The 19,710-nt window shown below is 42.5% G+C and overlaps 1 protein-coding gene across 3 annotated transcripts in view; it reads left to right on the forward strand.

Annotated features, from left to right (window-relative positions):
• The window catches only part of CD109 (CD109 molecule), a 135,328-nt gene that overhangs the window by 67,378 nt on the left and 48,240 nt on the right, over positions 1 to 19,710 (forward strand). For all 3 annotated transcript variants that reach the window (XM_060283392.1, XM_030859307.2, XM_060283391.1), the window contains exons 7-15: positions 1,731 to 1,815; positions 8,632 to 8,728; positions 9,002 to 9,143; positions 9,831 to 9,940; positions 12,099 to 12,323; positions 13,142 to 13,243; positions 13,328 to 13,390; positions 14,834 to 15,010; positions 18,407 to 18,559. In XM_060283392.1, coding sequence (XP_060139375.1) covers positions 1,731 to 1,815; positions 8,632 to 8,728; positions 9,002 to 9,143; positions 9,831 to 9,940; positions 12,099 to 12,323; positions 13,142 to 13,243; positions 13,328 to 13,390; positions 14,834 to 15,010; positions 18,407 to 18,559 — 1,154 coding nt within the window. The remainder of the gene's footprint in view (positions 1 to 1,730; positions 1,816 to 8,631; positions 8,729 to 9,001; positions 9,144 to 9,830; positions 9,941 to 12,098; positions 12,324 to 13,141; positions 13,244 to 13,327; positions 13,391 to 14,833; positions 15,011 to 18,406; positions 18,560 to 19,710) is intronic.

Raw genomic sequence — 19,710 nt, forward strand, 5'->3', positions numbered from 1 at the left:
TGTAGCACGAAGCAGCCATAGACAGTATGTAAGTGAAAGTGGTTGTGATCCAATGCAGTTTTATTTATGGACGTGGAAATTTGGATTTCATATAATTTTCCCATGTCGTGAAATAGTCTTCTTTTGATCGTTTCCAACCAATTGGAAATGCAAAACCCATTCTTAGCTCATGCTGGTCATTGTTTACTGACTCCCAATCTGGAGCTGTGTTGTCCGGTTCAGGGGTCACTCACCATGTTGGCTGCTGAACGCTTGAAACGTGGCTGGTCTAAATGGAGATGTGCTCTAAGCATGTAGAATGCCAAATTTTGAAGACGGTATAAAAAAAGAAAGAAAAATAGCTCATTAATAATAATTATTTATATTGATTACATATTGAAATGATAATCTTTTAGATATATAGCTTTAGGTAAAAATACTACAAAAATTAATTTCACCTGCTTCTTTTTCCTTTTTAAATGTGGCTACTAGAAATTTAAAACTACACCATGTGGCTCAGATCTTGTTTCTTTTGGACAGCCCCCATCTAGAGGAATAAATCAGAGGTGGCTGAGGCTTCTATAGGCTGTTTTTATTTCACGCAGAGGCGGTGCTGGGTGGCTGTATGTTGTTGAAGGGGGTATGTAGTGGAGGGGCAATTGATTGCCAACCTGTGATGTTTGAGGAGGGGACATTTTAATTTCCTTGGTCTAAGAAAATTCTACCTCTGAGTGGCCAGGACCTTGGAGGAGGGTCAGAGTCCTGGAGTGGTCTCGGGCCTCAGAGCATCTTGGCACTCCAAGGGTCTTTCGCCTGGAGCTGGAGGTCTGTCCTGTTCTGCTGACTTATTGGTCGTCTTGATTCTTCTCTTGCGTTAATTGAATGGTGAGATGCGCTGTTATGAGATGGATCTATTTCATGGGTCAGTGAAGTTAGAGAAGAGGAATATTTCTATAGATTGGAAGGAAATGAAATTTTTTTTTACTCCAGTGAGGTGCTTTATATTAAATAATATTACTATTTATAAAATATTTCATAGCCTAATTATATAAAGCCAACCAAAGTAGGGGTTTCTAATTTTAGGGTTACCTTCAGGAACCAGTACCTGTTGCACAAGAAAAGCATCATTACTTTGTAGCCCTATCTTAGTTATTAACTAGAAATCCTAGGACACAACTTCGTAGTAATCCATCGCGTTAGACTGTCACCACATTTACCTTTGATGGTCTCAAAGGACGTGGATTCTCTGTGACTGCATGTGTGTCACCCTGAAGAAAAAGGAGAGTCTTAGGGTCTCGGGATGTGCTTTTCGTAACCAAATTGGAAAAAAGTCCTAGGGAAGGGGCTGCTCAGAAGTAGCTATTTACCGAGTGATATGGAAGTATTTTAACAAGCAGTAAGTGCACACTGGTGGGTGACAGGTGAGTGAAAACCCTGGCCTGCTAGCACTCAGATGGCTTTGCATGTGGATACAGTTTAGATTCTACCGGTGGGAGGTTTCACAGGCCCGAGTGTCCATAGCAATTCCCCCGTCCCCATCGCTGTCTAGTTACCAGCCTTGTAGGGTTTCTGATTTTGAGTGGAATGAAGTACTTTTATCTCTGTGTTAATGTGTACTCAGAGCCGAGCGAATCTAAGTGCAAATGGTACCATTTATCAACTCCTTTAGAGCAGTTCTGTTCTCTAGTTTGTTAAGTTGTAAAATGAGAGGTAAGTGGATTGTTTAAAATATCCTTGCTTTTCTTTTCCAGTATTACCAAAATTTGAAGTCACTTTGCAGACACCATTATACTGTTCTTTAAATTCTGTGAGTTTAAATGGTACCGTCACAGCAAAGTAAGTATCATATTGCTTTCTATGACCTTAAACTGTTCCGAAACTGTATGACAAAGAGCTCATTATATACTCCAGAACATTAGCACAATGTGTTGCTTATTAAAATACCCCAATGGGCAGGAAACAAATGTTTATAATAAATAATTAAGCACGGAACATGTCTGCCCAGGTCTCTGCACCCATGTCTCTGCTTCCAAGCTGATCCAGTCCTAAAATATTCCCCACAGGCTAGTGTCTTTCTAAGGCTAGTCAAGGGATTTACCTGATAGATTGTACCAGATTGAAGAAAAGCTTTATTTAGTCCTCATTCAGCTGTCTCTAATGGAGCTTGAGACGTGGGGGAGGGCTTTGGTTGCCTTATTGCAATTCACAGATGAGTCAGTGATCCACCTTCATCATCCGTTTCAGCATTTGGACACAGGGGACTTCCAGCCCCGCCCCGTGTAACTGCCGTCTAGTGGCTTTCATGATTTTGATCCAACGGCTCGAACATCACAGCATTTTGTTTTGCTGAGGCAAAAAGCGTCTTCAGAGTCCCAGACCACTGGCTCTCAAACGTATAGGCTGGGAGTGCCCTCAAGTAATTCCAGGACCGATTTCTTGTAGCATTTTAAATTTTTAAACAATTTTTTGTCCCTCCCCATCCCCCGGGGTTTGCGAGGACTTGGATGCGGTGACACCTGTGACGCACGTCCCTCCTTGGCCGGGACCTGTCAGTGGGTTGGAGTTGGCCTGGAGTAGGCCTCCTCAGGAGAGCAGCCTGCGGCTGGGTGCTGACTTAATCCTCTAAGGGGACAGGACCTGATGGAGCATCACGGTGCCCTTTCCCTGCTCAGCTGTCCCTCGTTGGTGTCACTTGTGCCTCTTCCAACCAGAGAATGTCTTGCTGTGGGCCCCAGTAAACCTCAGCACACTCCCCGTGACCTCCACAGCCCTTATGGAGAGGTGCTTGCCTTTCCTTCCCCAGGATGGGTGTGTCTTGTAGCATTTATTTTTTTAAATCTATTTATTTATTTTTTTTTTGTGGTACGCGGGCCTCTCACTGTCGTGGCCTCTCCCGTTGCGGAGCACAGGCTCCGGACGCGCAGGCTCAGCGGCCATGGCTCACGGGCCCAGCCGCTCCGCGGCATGTGGGATCTTCCCAGACCGGGGCACGAACCCGTGTCCCCTGCATCGGCAGGCGGCCTCTCAACCACTGCGCCACCAGGGAAGCCCTGTAGCATTTATTTTTGACGTGTCAATATCTGTACTTTGGTTTGTGAAATGTATTTAGCTTCAGAATTTATTTGTAATAGCTGGTAAACACTGGACCCCATCTCACCACTCACCGCAATATTCCTCTCCTGGTGAGGGTTTGTGGCAGTGGCGGTCGATGGGCAGTGAGTCCACGCACCAAAACGTCTGAGGACTCCTGCTTTAGATTCTTTTGGCAAACAAATCATGTGACACCCATGTGACATAAAGGCAAAAATGTGTCTACCATTTGTATACCAAGTTCAACTAAGAGGTAGCTTACAATGTGAATTTGAGTTCTGTGGCTCAATTTATGGTTTGGAAAACACATAAATGCCCGCTTTGTCATAATTATTTTCCTGCCCTTGATCTTAGCTGAAGGTCAAGCATTCTGTCTGCGTTTTATTTTGAGGTCTTTGACTAACGCTTATAAACCTTAGTGACTTCGGGCTTCCCTGGTGGCGCAGTGGTTGAGAGTCCGCCTGCCGATGCAGGGGACGTGGGTTCGTGCCCCTGTCCGGGGGGATCCCACATGCCGCGGAGCAGCTGGGCCCGTGAGCCATGGCCGCTGAGCCTGCGCGTCCGGAGCCTGTGCTCCGCAACGGGAGAGGCCACAACAGTGAGAGGCCCGCGTACAGCAAAAAAAAAAAAAAAAAAGTAGTGACTTCAAATCCGCATAAACCATCAATGTCCACATGGATTAGGTTGAAAGTGGAGACCTTCTTTTTTTCTGTTTTTAGTTTTCAGGGGTGTGCCAGGGATTTAGCAAAACCTGTTAAAACAGTGGTTCTTAAACTTTGGTAACTCTCTAGGAAATTTATTGTACATCTAGGAAATGTATTGTACATTTTCAGGGGGTGTGGATCCCCTGAAGCAACAACACTGACAGCCTCTTCCCACCAACCCCGCAGTTTCATCCTGATTCTCATTTGTGGAGCCCCTTTGAGATGCTAATGGCTGAGAATGACATGGCAATTGTGACGGTCCCCAGGCAGTTCTTTAGGGCTCAACAGGTTGTGTTCTCATCATTTTCTTTAGTATGTGTATCAGTCGAGCTATAGCCAGAGAAGTAGAAGCAGCAGGAGGCATATATTAAGAGATTTTCTGCAAGGAGTTGGCTTATTTGACTGGGGGGACTAACTAGGGAAATCCAAAGTCTGTAAGGCAGGTTGTCAGGAAGGGCAGCTAGAGCTCTCAGGTACGGGCTGACGTTTCTGTTCACAGGCAGAATTTCTTCCTCTTTAGGGAATTCTCAGCTCTGCATTAAGGCTTTTCAACTGATTAGATCAGGCTGATCAGATGATCTAGGATAATCTCCTCTACTTAAAATCAACCGACTATAGACTTTAATCACACCTATGAAATACCTTCACCTTGACACCTAGAGTGTTTGAGTAAGTGACTGGGGACGTTAGCCTAGACACATCAGAAAGCCCATCTTAGCGTTTGGTTTGTCTGTTCTAGGTAGTGAGACAATTGTTGCCAATTAAAGTTCTCAGACATGGCTAGTTCTCATAGTACAGGCATACCTTGGAGATTGTGGGTTCAGTCCCAGGCCACCGCCATAAAGAAAATATTGCAGTAAAGAGAGTCACGTGAAGTTTTTTCGGTTTCCCAATGTGTATAGAAGTTATTTTATTCTAGATTGTAGTCTATTAAGTGTGCAATAGTAAAGCCGAATCCGGCCTCTGTGCCCCGACACTGGATTAATTCTAGGAGACAGAGTTATGGGTGAAGTAGAAAAGAATAGCTTTATTCCTTTGCCAGGCAAAGGGGGTCACAGTGGGCCCTCAGAACTGTGTGTCCGAACCCAGGGGCGTTGGAGAGGAGTTTTATAGTCAAGGGGCGGGGTTGCTGACAAGGACCAGGGGGCATGCAGGGCTTGCCTTCCTTCAATGCAGGGATCATCTGGCATCAGGTGATGATGGACGAACCGTGACCTTCTCTGGAATGAAGCGTGCTTCATCGAGTACTTAACATCTTCCATTTGCTGGGGGTTTGAGTTCTGCAGAAGAGCTCAAAGATACTGTTATGTGTATCCTTTGCTGGGGAACCAGGACCCTGCCCCAAGGCTGCACTACTGTTTCCCGAGCGCTCCTCCCTTGTCTCTGCATCCCCTCCCTTCCCTGATTAGCGACTGTTTGAACCTGTCCTTTGGAACTCAGTGAAGGGAACACAGAAAGGCTTTTGTGCCCAGGAATCCCACAGGGTCCTGCTCGGCTTCAATAGCGTTATGTCTAAAAAACCAATATACCTACAATGATTAGAAAAGACTTTATTCCTAAAAAAGGCTCACCACCATCTGAGCCTTTAGTGAACTGTAATTTTTTTGCAATAGTAAACTCAAAGATTGCTGATCACAGATCACCACAGCAAATATAATAGTAATGAAAAAACTTGAAATATTGTGAGAATTACCAAAATGTGTTACAGAGACATGAAGTGAGCAAATGCTCTTGGAAAAAGGGCATCAACAGACTTGCTCATCGCAAGATTGCCACAAACCTTCAATTTGTAAAAAACACAGTATCTGTGTGTTTACTGTGCAAAGCACAATAAAACGAGGTCTGCCTGTAGTCTGTTCCGAGTATTTCCTTCCTATTAAATCTTCTTCCTTCAGGTTTCAGTTGCCTAGGGATGATGTCCGCTTTGGGAGCAAAGTAAGGCGGTTCTGTTCCGGGGCAGCGCAGATCTTGTGTGTGAATTCAGATGAGCAGATCCCGACAGGGCCGAGGCCCTTTCCCCAGAGGCCTCCTCCACCCCAGCGTTCATGAGTTCTGGGCCTATCAGTGCATTTCAGGAGGGTCTTTTTTTTTTTTTTTTTTGCGGTACGCGGGCCTCTCACCGGTGTGGCCTCTCCCATTGCGGAGCACAGGCTCCGGACGCGCAGGCGCAGCGGCCATGGCTCACGGGCCCAGCCGCTCCGCGGCATGTGGGATCCTCCCGGACCGGGGCACGAACCCGTGTCCCCTGCATCGGCAGGCGGACTCTCAACCACTGCGCCACCAGGGAAGTCCCAGGAGGGTCTTTTTTTATTCAGATTGTGGATATAATTTACAACTTTGCAACAGATTCAGGAAATCTTTTGACTAGCAAGGTCTTTTATCAGTCTCTAAAGATCTGTAGAGACCTATTCTATAAATACCGTGTCCTGGAAAAGATAGAAGTGATGATGGTGAGGGTCTGTCTGTGTCTCTCCTCCCTTCAGGCTGATCCTTCCAGTTGGGCCTTGGATTCACTCTTCTGTCGGGAGAATCCCAGGCCCACTTCCCCTCTCACCTGGGTCTTGATTTCTTCCATTTGGTATCTTTAACCTTTTGCTGTTTATCTCTGCATTCAAACGTTTCTGTCATTAAAGGAAACGAGCCCTCCCTGACCTTCATGCCTCCTCCTAGCTGCTGCCCTGTCTCTCACCTCTTTGAAGAGTTGGAGCTGCCTTGAAACACTTCCTCACATCCTGTTCGTTCTTTAGCCCCCTGCGTTCTTCCTTTCTCGCTCACCGTGATATGGAAACTGCTTTCACCACGGCACAAAGACCTCCTTCTTGCTTAGCCTTGTGTGTACTTTCTTACGCTTTTACAACTTTTTTCTCCCTTTGCAGCATCGGACATTGCTGTCCTCTCCCATTTCCTTTCTGGTTTTTCTCCTTTCCCTTAGTCTGCTCCTTTGAGACTCTTTGCAGACAACTCTCTTCTGATCACATTGTAAACGTTCTTGCTCCTTAGAGTTCCATCTTTGGCTCTCTTTTCTCTTTTTACACATTTACTCGGAGTTTTCTTCTCCATGGCCAGGGCTTCTGCTGTTTATAATTTGATGAAACCTAAATCCGTATTGCCAGCCCACATTTCTAGCTTGACAGTCAGATCTCCATGTCTCGCTGCCCACTGCACATCGCCCACTGGATATCCCACAGATATTTTAATCAGTCGTCTTCCCCAAACCTGGTTCTCTGCATCCCTCTCTTGGGTGGACTGCAGCACCCTCTCTTTAGCTGAAGTCAGCTGTGCTTGTCTGACTCCCTCAATCCCCATAGCCGGTCAACCTCCAGTGCTGTTGGGTCTCTCTCCTTAATATCTCTCAAATAATCCATCTACCGTTCTCCACCGCCACCTCCTTGATTCAGGAATGTCACCTCTTCAGCTACGGTTGTAGTTTCTTAAAACTTTTTCCTGCCTCTATTTTTACCACATCCAATCTTCCCTCTACTTTGGATCCAGACGTCTTGTTGTTTCCTCTTCTTGTTGGCCTTCTCCGCCTTCTCTCTTTCTTCTCCACCTCATCCTAACCCCCCCCGCCCCACACCCCCTTCTGCCTTCTTCTTTCAGACCATTGCCTTGAGGGTGAAGTTCAAAATTTTTAGTGTATCTTACAGAGTTCTTTTCTAGCTTCATATCTTTTGAAACACCTCACCCAGCCCCTCATCTACCCTCCCAAAGTCTCCTCCTAGATCTTACTTGTGCTTCCAAGAATGCAGAATGCTTTTTCTGACCAGGAGGCCTTTACATAGGCAATTTCAAGGCGTGGCTGCTTGCCCCTAACCCTCTATCCTTATAGCTCTCAAAGCACTAAAAACATGGCTATTCCACCCTTTTGAGGTTGTGTCTGTGTCGTGGTTACTACCGCACCTGGGTGCCTAGCACAGTGCCAGTCATGGAGTGGGCTTCCAATAAATGCTTATTGAAAGAACAAATGGATAAGCAACGTAACTCCTAAGATTTCAGTTTCAAGCTGTGTGTAGCGAAGCAGAGTCCTCCGTATGCAATCAAAAGCCTGTTACTTTGAGTGAACCAAATTAAGGTGTATGGGCAATAGTTTTGGTCTTGTCATGGAATTGGGGGTAAAGAGTAGGACTTGAAATCCAATCGTTCTTTGGGTGTACTTTGAGAGATGAATTCTGTTGTCTTATCACTTGGACGGTTGTTATTAAGTTATAGATATGATTTTAAATATTTATTTGTATTAGCTATTATGGTCATCTCTGTGAGTAGATGATAACAATTTTGGTTACTTTTGCTAGTAGCCATCTGTCCCATGAAGGCATAGTTAATGAGCAGAAGATTACTGGAAATTTCCTGGAGAACAAGGTTAACACGCTCATTTTAGTTTTGAAATCTTTAACGGAGATGAATAAAAATCTGCATTTGTTTATTAGCTTTGATGTGAACGTCTGCTCACTATTCCCACCTCATTAAAATAAATAAAATTCGCCACGGCGAATGCAACTTCAACTAACATTTAAAAATATTCAAAAGCTACAGTGTCTCCTGGGCATGCAGTTAATGGGCCAGTCCAGATTTCTAAGAGTAAAAGATTTTCATAATCTTTTAAAAATCTTTTGATGGGAAACTGTCACTTCCAATTACGATCAGATTTTCTCTGGAGTCTCCAGAGGCTGGGTAAAGTGTGTATTATGAACTGTGTTTGAGGTATTGTAGTTAAAAGTCTTCTCATTTTGGAGACTTAATATCAAAGATCACCATTTATTAAGCACATTCCTAACTATGTTTTAGTTTTAGAAATTTGTAGTAAGAGTATGCTTTTAATATAATTCTTTTAAGTTAGGCCTCGTGTATTATTTTTCAGGTATACATATGGGAAGCCAGTGAAAGGAGACCTGACACTTACATTTTTACCTTTATCCTTTTGGGGTGTGAAGAAAAATATTACAAAAACATTTAAGGTAACTTTTGCAGATATCTTATAACTTGTAATGGGGAAAAACTGTAAGTGTACTTTCTCTAGAAATCAGATTTTATACTGAATTAACCAAAAGTTGAGCATCAGAAAATCAAGAGCTTTCTATCATTGAACAAATGAGAATTTACCCTTTTTTAAAAAAATGATTAAAGTAGAAATAGAACCATTGTATCGTTGTGACTTAGTTTGGGTTTTATTTCTAAAATTTGAAGTGCTAAAGTGAAGAATGACATTGAAACATTTTTTAACAAAACAGATAAATGGATCTGCAAACTTCTCTTTTAACGATGAAGAGATGAAAAAGGTAATGGATTTTTCGGATGGCCTTTCTGAACACATGAATCTGTCTTCTCCCGGGCCGGTAGAAATTTTAGCCACAGTGACAGAATCACTTACAGGTTTGTAGACTTCGAAGTGAAGGTAAAGCTATTTCTGTTGTGCTGCTCTGTCATCTCTTATTATAATCGGTACGTTCATTTGAGGGCACTGTTGCCCAAGGATGCTAGTTAATGCTGAGATTGTCATGACTATTAGTCTAACTTGCAGAATGTTTTCGTAATGAAGGGGAACCTTATTTTCTTTGAAAGGATGTACCTCAACCACCTGTGATAGGTATTTTTAATTTTTTCCATCTCTATTTTTTTTTTTTCAAACTGAAAACTACATGGAAGGCCTACCTTTTCAGCTGACTAACCATCCTCCTCTTTTTTTTTTAAAATAACATCTTCTGAAATCTCACCTGCTCCTAGACAGTTTTCTCTTTTAATAATAAAATAAAGGTTAATTACTTGGATCTTTCGGTTGCTACTTTTTAATGGCTTTCACCAATCCCCGAAAGTGCAAAAAGACTATTCTGTCAGTGGCCTGATCTCTGGTGCACATGTCATTGATTGGGGGACACTAATGGTGCTCAGAAGGGATCCACAGAGGACATGTACGGTCCTCTTTGTGGCCAAGCCAAAGAGCCTTCTGTGTCCTGACATCCTAACCCCTTTGGGAAGTAGCTCAGGTGGAGAGATTTGGTGGATAGAAGCTGTTGGTAATATATTACTTTTACTTTCTAAATGGTGCAATTTCCAAAACAGGTATCTCAAGAAATGCAAGCTCCAATGTATTTTTCAAGCAACACGATTACATCATTGAATTTTTTGATTATGCTACTGTCTTAAAGCCATCTCTCAACTTCACAGCCACTGTAAGTTGGCGTATTTATTAATTGTCTAAAGCAGTAAGTTCAGTTTAGTGAAACAGAATGGGAAATAGTACTTTCAATGCTTTTCAAAAAATTTAAGCCCAAGGTAGGTAGATTACTTTTCCCCTTTAGATATATGAGGCACACAGAATTGTTTCCAAATGACCTTTATCTAATTTATTTAAAAAAGTAGTTTCCAAAAAATTTTTCCTCAAAATATATTTAATAAGTAATTCAAGTTAGATTTGAATTGCGACATTGAAGTTTTTATAAATTAATTGAAGGAATTAGATGGTAGTCAAAAAATTTCAATTTCAATTTGATTTTTATAATGACTGATTTTAATCCTAGCAAAGATGTAGCATTAAAAAGTATCAACTAATCTACTCAATTTTTTGAGAGAATACTGAATGAACATTTATTGACTGAGTCAATAAATGGGGCTTACAGACCTAAGAAGGACCCAGTCTCTACCCTGGAGTCACAGTGTTTGTGATGGTGACAAGAAAATATACACATAACTGTAATTCAAGGCAGGATAAATCAGTGTCATGAACACATTCCTGTAGGGATTTAAAACAGGTGTTGGCAAACTTTGTCTGCAAAGGGCTAGATAGTATATATTTTTAGCTTTGAGGGCCATATGGTCTCAGTCACAACTGTGTGACTCTGACGTTGTAGCATGAAAGCGGCCACAGCCCCTTGGTAACCAAGCCAGGGTGGTCACGTTCCAATAAAAACTTCCTTCCAAAGAGACCGGATTTGGCCTCCCTGCCTGTCATAGTCTCTGGCCCCTGCTTTAAAGAAAGGAGGGTCACTTCTTGTTGAATAGATCAAGAGAAGTTTTAGAGTTTCTAGGTTGGTGGCTATGTGGAGATTTGGGGGGGCAGGGATGCGCTCAGAGAGGGTCCTGTCCTGATACCTTGCCCTAAACATCTCTTCCATCTCGCTCAATATCTTTTTACAATAAACCAGTGATCTAGTGAGAAAAAAAAGTTTTAGATAGCTTCTGATTTTAATAATCTTATAATTTAGACAGTTTGAAAAGGTAGTTAAGAAAACCCCCAGGAATCTGCAAATGGTAACTTGCAAATGAATAGAGGGAAACAAAGAGAGTTCCGGGAGGGGGAACTGGCTGTAGGACAGGGATGGGGGTCACTCAGGGATGCTTTATGGAGAAGCAGAAGATTTAGGTTATTTGTTACAAGATCTGCAGCATTTTCAGTGTTGGGAGTGTGGGTGGGGAACGAGATGAGCTGAGACGTCTACACAAGGCGAGAGCTTTGGTTGGCAAGCCAGGGTGCCTTCAGGTGACAGTGACTGGACCGGGGCAGTGACAGCAGAGAGCTTGTGTCCAGGAGAGGTCAGAGAGAAAGCAGGAGGCGAAGCTTGGGGATTGCAGAGGATCCTCCGTGTCTCACATGCTCTAAGCAGTGAAGATCTTGGGACCTTATGAACGTGGGAGAGGTGTGGCGAAAGCAGCGTTCCAGGGGGACTGGTGGGGTCTGTGTGCAGGAGTGGGGCAGCAGCCCGGGCACGAGGCCAGCAGGAGGCTTGCGCTGCTGACTCTGGGTGGAGAGCATGTAAGAGATGTAAGACTTGGTGTGCGTTGGATTTGGAAGGTGGGAAGAGGGAAGGGAAATTCAGAGATGTTAAGTCTGACGGAATTGTGGGATTAGCAAAAATAGGAAAGGCGAGACGGTTTCTCACCTTTAGATGTACTGAATTTGAGATGACAGGGATGTACAAGTAGAAATTTCCTGCAGGGGGTTGGAGGTGTTGAGTGTGAGCTCCAGAGCCAGATCAGGATGGCAGCAGGAGTGCTGAGACCTTTGAGGGTAAATGATAATGAGGTTTTGACAAATTCCCACATTTAGGGAGAGGGAAGGGGGATAAAAAAGGACACCGAGAGGACGTAGGAAGAGGGGTATGCAGTGAAAGAGGTGATTGTGGAGCCGTGGAAGGCAAAGGAGGCATAACAGCCAGACGGGAGGGGAGGCCGCCCAGAGAGACCACTGAACCTGGAAGTTAGGGGGCTGCCGATGATTTTTGAGAGTTCGGTTTCATGGGAACAGCACAGATGGAAACTGGATTCAACTAAACTTGAATCCTTTGCTTCTCTTGTTTACCTGATTTCAAAATGTTTTCTTTTGACAATTAGGTGAAGGTAACCCGTTCTGATGGCAATCAACTGACTCCTGAAGAAAGAAGAAATAATGTAGTCGTGATGGTGACGCAGAGAAACTATACCGAGTACTGGAACAGATGGGATGGTAGAAATCAGGAAGTAGGGGCTGTCCAGATCGTAAATCATACTGTCCCCGCAAATGGAGTCTTCAAGATTGACGTCCCGATCCTGGGCGATTCCAGCGAGCTACAGTTGAAGGTACCTTCTGTCTCCCATCGTTATGTTACCGCGGCAACCTTAAAATTGTCATCTTGTGGTAGGCACTCAACCTGTTGGGAGGTCACTTTGGTACACGGGAAGTGGACACATTTTTATTTTAAAAGAACGGGGGAAAGGGTTAAAAAGTGATTTAATGACAGTAGCGGAGAATTAGACTGAATGCTTCCTTGTAAATTCATTTTGAAGAGCAAAGTAAAATAGTGATCCGAAGATATGACGGAGAAGCCCCCAAACTCCCAGTCTAGGTGATTTTCAGTCATTTGAAATGGTGTTTTGGCAGGAGCTGAGATCAAAGGGGGATATGTTTTTTACATTTACACTCCTTTGCTGGACTGAGGCCCCCAGCCATTCCCGTTCCCTTTCTCGTGGTCACTCAGCCCTGTCAGTGTGGCCTCTGAGTTTTTCTCTCACCAGTGGTAGACTGCGTGAGCTGATATGATTTCTTGCTTAGAGTTGAGTTCTGTATTGTGGGGGAAAGGATTCCTTTTTCATTTCCTTCTTTCTTCTCACAGTGTTTCTGGATAATACACCTTTGTTTTGGAAGTAAGTTAGGACCGTCCGTACTTTTTTCCTCTTAGATTATGACGATGAAGACCATTTTACACGTTTACAGCTATCACCTTCTTTATAGTATAAGCTGTAAAATGATGAAGATGCAATGTCTGGGGAATGTATTGTTTCCTGCGTGAAGAAAAGTGAAAGTGAATTTGCCTTTCACTGATTGTCCAGCAGGTAACATCCTTTATCAAGGTGTTTCTAAAGATGAAACTTTATGGTTGCCTTTTCTTTTGTTTTAGGCCTCTTTTCTTGATACTGTGAGTAGCATGGCTGTTCATGATATGTTTAAGTCTCCTAGTAAAACGTACATCCAGCTAAAAACAAGAGATGAAAATATAAAGGTAATGATTACAATCACTTGTTAATTATAATTGGACTGTCTTGCCACTGATATCTATATATTAATTAAAATATTTTTTTTCTAGGTGGGATCACCTTTTGAGTTGGTGCTTAGTGGCAACAAGCAGTTGAAGGAGTTTAGCTATATGGTAATCTCTTACAGAATCTGAATTTATGATCTATTGTAGAATCGTCTGAAATACCGTCTACCTTAATTTGAAACTGAACTTACTGATTTTTAAAATTCGGCCTCACACTTAAAAGAAACTATTGTATTTTAATGTATTGTATGTTATACATGCACAATATGTAATATTTACATACGTTCTTACAGAGTTTTCTTTTTTTTCTTTTATAAATTTATTTATTTTTGGCTGCGTTGGGTCTTCGTTGCTGCACGTGGGCTTTCTCTAGTTGCAGCGAGCAAGGGCTACACTTCGTTGCGGTGCGTGGGCTTCTCATTGCGGTGGCTTCTCTTGTTGCGGAGCATGGGCTCTAGGTGCGCAGGCTTCAGTAGTTGTGGCACACAGGCTCAGTAGTTGTGGCTCACAGGCTCTAGCGCGCAGGCTCAGTGGTTGTGGCGCACGGGCTTAGTAGCTCCGCAGCATGTGAGATCTTCCCGGACAAGGGCTTGAACCCGTGTCCCCTGGATTGGCAGGCGGATTCTTAACAACTGTGCCACCGGGGAAGTCCCTCTTACAGAGTTTTTTATATCTAAGTTATATATAAATTTACTTTGCAAAATTTTACATTTTTTTCCTTTACCACAATGGATTATTATAGGACATTGAATATAGTTCCCTGTGCTATATATAGTAGGACATTGTTGTTTATCCATCCTATATATATATAGTTTGCATCTGCTAATCCCAATTCATCCCTCCTCTACCTTCCCCACTGACAACCACAAGTCTGTTCTCTGTGTCTGTGAGTCTGTTTCTGTTTTGTAGATAAGTTCGTGTCGTATTTTAGATTCCACATATAAGTGATATCATATGGTATTTGAATTTCTCTTTCTGACTTACTTCACTTAGTATATTATCATACTAGGTCCATCCATGTTGCTACAAATCAGCCTCACATCTTTTTAAGCTGTCCTTTTTATATTGAAATCAAACTCTTTTTTTCTTTCTTCACCCATATTTGCATTTCCAGTTTAAGATGAATAATGAAATCTTGCATTATGTTTAAAATTTAAAATTCTATGAGATAAGCCACGTATGTTCATTATAGAAAATTATAAAACATAAGGAAAACAAAAACACATAAAAATGCTCCCCATAAATTGTAGTTTTGCTAATCTAGCACTCTCAGTGGTGCTCTGCAGTCCTTCCACTCAGAAATAGATTCTTGGCCATCAAGCTGCTGTTGGCTCAATCACGGTTGCTTTATCTTATCCTTTTCTAATTACCAGCGTGTACTCTCTGTGGTGGTCAGGGAGGTTTACTTTTGTGTGTGTGTGTTCAAAAAGGATTTGAAGTTGCTTTAAGTCAAGAATTTGCATGTATGCTTAAAATTATGATAAACATAGCTGTCATTGAGATTCTCACTAGCTTTAGCATAAAATAAAACTCATGTACTCTTCTTTTCAGGTAGTGTCCAGGGGACAGTTAGTGGCTGTAGGCAAGCAAAATTCAACAACTTTTTCCTTAACACCAGAAAATTCTTGGGCTCCAAAAGCCTGTATCATTGTGTATTATATTGAAGATGATGGGGAAATTATAAATGATGTTCTGAAAGTTCCTGTTCAGCTTGTTTTTAAAAATAAGGTAAGATTTAAGGTAGTGATGTTTAAAAGAAAACTTCATATTAGTAAAGTCTGAGAAATGTAATATTTCTTTAGAAAAGTGTCATGAAACCAAATTGGTTAGAAATTTATATTCATTTCTAGAACTGTGGATAAACCTCTTCATATTTAATTACTGTGTATCTGTTTTCACCTGTGGAATTATTGGACACTGTGCGTCTTCTTTGTAAGTCATGGTTCTTGGCTTTAAGACTTTAATTCAAATCCAAACTCTTTCAGGATTTCCCAAATGGTGGAGTCCATATTGCTCTGGCATGGAATTCCAATGGCAATAGATGTGTGGTGTTGCTATTTGTGTGGGAGAGAAGTGAGGGTTGTAGGAGGGAGTGAGGCATCTGCACTGACGTGTGGAAGGAGAGCTGGGCTTTGGTTTATCCATTTCATCAGTCTGAAAACTAACCCAGGACAAATTTACAATGAGCTTGGCTGCTTTGCGTGTGGAGATCTCTGTGGAGTTTTGTCTCCACACACAGCAGTGATTTTTATAACCTAAGGTGTGTAGCTTGTGTAGGAAACACTCCTGGCCCCAACTCTGAGAAGTAACCAGATTGCAAGATTGACAGGTGGAGTTCAATTATCTCATACATATTAAAATGAGCCATTGTTCTCACTAAAGGCTGCTACCGTCTCAGGACCTCTGAAGCAAAATAATCATTATTATTATTACTATTATTTTTAATATTTATTTGGTTGCGCCGGGTCTTAGTTGTGGCAGGTGGGCTCCTTGGTTGCAGCTCCAGGGCTCGTTAGTTGTGGCTCACTGGCTTCTTAGTTGCAGCACATGGGCTCTTTAGTTGTGGCATGCAGACTCTTAGTTGCAGCATGCATGTGGGGTCTAGTTCCCTAACCAGGGATCGAACCCGGGCCCCCTGCATTGGGAGCGCAGAGTCTTATCCACTGCACCACCAGGGAAGTCCCCAATAATCATTATTTTAAAGTAGTGATTTGCAGAATACAGTTCTTCTGGTAGCATTTCCCCCCTGAATTTGTTAAAATTTTAAGAAGTAACAGTTGTCATCCATGCCTTTTTTATAGAGAACTGTTAACTCTAACTTTGACTGTCAAAATATAATACAAACTTCTATTTTCTGTCTTATGAAAAGAATTTTTTAAGACAGTGCTGTATTCTGTCAGTTTCAGAGCACAATTTTTGACTTCTAGTGACTCCATTAATTCCCTGAGGAAGGTGAATTTTTTTTTTAACATCTTTATTGGAGTATAATTGCTTTACAATGGTGTGTTAGTTTCTGCTTTATAACAAAGTGAATCAGTTATACATATACATATGTTCCCATATCTCTTCCCTCTTGCGTCTCCCTCCCTCCCACCCTCCCTATCCCACCCCTCGAGGCGGTCACAAAGCACCGAGCTGATCTCCCTGTGCTATGCGGCTGCTTCCCACTAGCTATCTACCTCACGTTTGGTAGTGTATATATGTCCATGCCTCTGTCTCACTTTGTCACAGCTCACCCTTCCCCCTCCCCATATCCTCAAGTCCATTCTCTAGTAGGTCTGTGTCTTTATTCCTGTCTTACCCCTAGATTCTTCATGACATTTTTTTTCTTAAATTCCATATATATGTGTTAGCATACAGTATTTGTCTGAGAAAGGTGAATTTTAAAGTAGGAGTAAGGCTTAAACATAGAGGCACACATCTCTGAAAGTGAGAGCCGGTTCTTAAAAAAGTTGCTGTGTAAAGGCTTTGAGGAAGCAGACTGTATAAATAACTTCCAAGAAATTTCTTAGATATGAGAGATAAGAAATTAGTTTCAGTTGTGTTTGCAAAGATAAGTCTTCCATTTTTATATGATAATGTTTAGCACATTTACTCTGAAAGAAACTGCATATTTGGAAATAAAATATGTTTCAACACAAGAACATTAATGAATCTTCGTTGATGTTCAGTAATGACTGTGGAATAAATGAATGAGATGTGGAAGGGGCAAGAGATGTAGTTTTAGAAATCATCCACACAGAAGTGCAGGTTGGAGCCAGGGGGTCACTGACGTGCAGAAAATAGAATGAGAAGTGCAAAGTTTGCATATGATGCAAACTGTGAGTTGCCTTAAACAAGGGGTAAGGAAAGGTATTCTTTCTGTTTAACTTGTTTAAGGTGTAAGTGGAGAAGAGTAAACTAGATACAATGGCTCAAGAGGCATGTGAAAGAAAGATGGCATCGGACAAGTTAAACAGGCAAGGAAGACTTTGTTCAAGACATTTGCAATAGGGGAGAGAGACTGAACTCAACTCCACTGAAACAAAAGGCAGGAGGGTTTTTAAGCACTGGTGTGAGTTAATGGAAAAGTACTGGAAGACCCTGGGGGAGGGGTTGGTCAGCGTGATTAGGCCATCTGGTTTGGTAACTGGAGTTTATAAGTTAGGCTTCTATTCATCTACAGAGACTGGGAGATCAATCAGGGCTCTTTCTTGATGATTACACTTCAAAAGGATGGCTCCCAGGTCTTTGAGAGAGACATTCCGGCTAGTAAAACTGCCTGGAAGGCGGGAGAAGATTTACATCTCAAAGGGACAGAGAAAACATTAACAATTGCAAATTTTTTAAGAAAAGGGAAATTAGGTGCTTAATGTCAGGAAGAAGCCTGTTTCTAAAGTTCAGGCAAGCTGAGGGGGACATGAAGGCCATCTTGATCAGGTGGTACAGTCACTGGGGCGAGGGATTGTTGAAACAGAGCTGGGCAAGATGAACATGCCTAGTAGGAAGAGGCCTTATAACAAAGCCATTGGGTTCAGCCGGGATGAGAGGATGGTTGCTCTTTAAGAAGTTCAGGTAGGACTGTGCTTTGCTGAGAGTAATGACAGAGGAAGTTCAGGCAGCCACGGAGGCACAGAGCATGGGGCCTGACTGGTGTTGGTCTGATGGCCTCGTCCTGGGGAAAGACACCCCTGCCCGGCCCAGCCAGTTCTGGGAGTCCCCGGGGCTCTTACTTGCACGCACTCACTTCTGAGTCCAGGAGGCCAGTGTGCAGGCACTGGCAGTTTCTCTCCTCTTTCCTGTCCCCCCTCTTGGATACTGGCCCTCTTCACGTACGCCAGACAGTGTCTTCACTTCAGCACTGGCTGGCGGCTGTGGGGTGGGAGGTGGAGAAAGGGTAGAGAAGTGAAGGAAAACTCTGATTTGTGCAACAGTGAGAGGTTCCATGACTGGCGGACACTGTGGGGCCGAGGTTTCTTTTCACTCCTTTCCCTGGAGAAGGCTTGTGTATGGTTTTAGAATGGTCCCCGGGCCAAGGCACATGTAGAATCTTTGCTAGATTTTGTCATTGATCTGCTATTGGTAAGACGTAAGAAATGCTTTGAAAAAGTGTAATGTATCAATCCTGTTTTCTCCCTTTCTTAGATACAGCTATTTTGGAGTAAAGCCAACGCTGAACCATCTGAGAGAGTCTCTCTTAGGATCACTGTGACGCAGCCAAACTCAATCGTTGGGATTGTAGCTGTCGACAAAAGTGTGAATCTGATGAATGTATCAAACGATATTACAATGGAAAATGTGAGTTTAGTTATTTTTTCTTTACCAAAATACACATTAAAAGAGAAAAAAAGTGGGGGCTTCCCTGGTGGCGCAGTGGTTGAGAGTCCGCCTGCCGATGCAGGGGACACGGGTTCGTGTCCCGGTCCGGGAAGATCCCACATGCCGCGGAGCGGCTGGGCCCGTGAGCCATGGCCGCTGAGCCTGCGCGTCCGGAGCCTGTGCTCCGCAACGGGAGAGGCCACAACAGTGAAAGGCTCGCATACCGCAAAAGAAAAAAAAAAGAAACTTTGTGTTACTTCAGGTATCTAAAGGAAATTTCATTAGTTCCTTTTCAAGTATAAGTCAGTAATCAGTAAAGCTTCTAAATGAAAAGGATCTGCATTCCAGTTGTTGATGTTGGAAAGAGGCTATTGTGGTCAAGTGTCTTTGCTGTCTTACATGAGAAATGCCACTTAGAGTCTTCCCTCATTTTCATACTGTATTTTAACTGAAGGCTGTTGAGAAAGTACTAGGAGAGGGACTTGCACAATTCTGAATGACATTGGAGAGAGCTTTAGGTAATTATGAAGTACTTTCTATTTTGGTTGTACATAATGGTTATAAATAATTACAGTCCCTATTGAATCAGGAATTTGCAGTATATTGAGGGAGTGAAAAATCATGTTAACCTGCAGAAAACTTACAAACCAAGAAATATATGAACATCTAGTGTTATATAAACTAATCACCTATTCCTTAGTCATTTCATTTTTATTTGTAAGCTCTTTTGTTTTGAATTTCATTTTATTTTTATACAGCAGGTCCTTATTAGTTATCTATTTTATACATATTAGTGTATATATGTCAATCCTAATCTCCCAATTCATCCCTCCCTCCCAACCCCCCGCTTTCCCCCCTTGGTGTCCACATTTGTTCTCTACATCTGTGTCTCTATTTCTGCCTTGCAAACCGGTTCATCTGTACCATTTTTCTAGATTCCATGTATATGCGTTAATATGTGACATTTGTTTTTCTCCTTCCGACTAACTTAACTGTATGACAGTCTCTAGGTCCATCCATGTCTCTACAAATGATCCAATTTTGTTCCTTTTTGTGGCTAATATTCCGTTGTATATATGTACTACATCTTCTTTATCCATTCGTCTGTCGATGGGCATTTACGTTGCTTC

This window comes from Globicephala melas, chromosome 14, assembly GCF_963455315.2.
Source record: "Globicephala melas chromosome 14, mGloMel1.2, whole genome shotgun sequence".
NCBI classification, from domain to species: Eukaryota; Metazoa; Chordata; class Mammalia; order Artiodactyla; family Delphinidae; genus Globicephala; species Globicephala melas.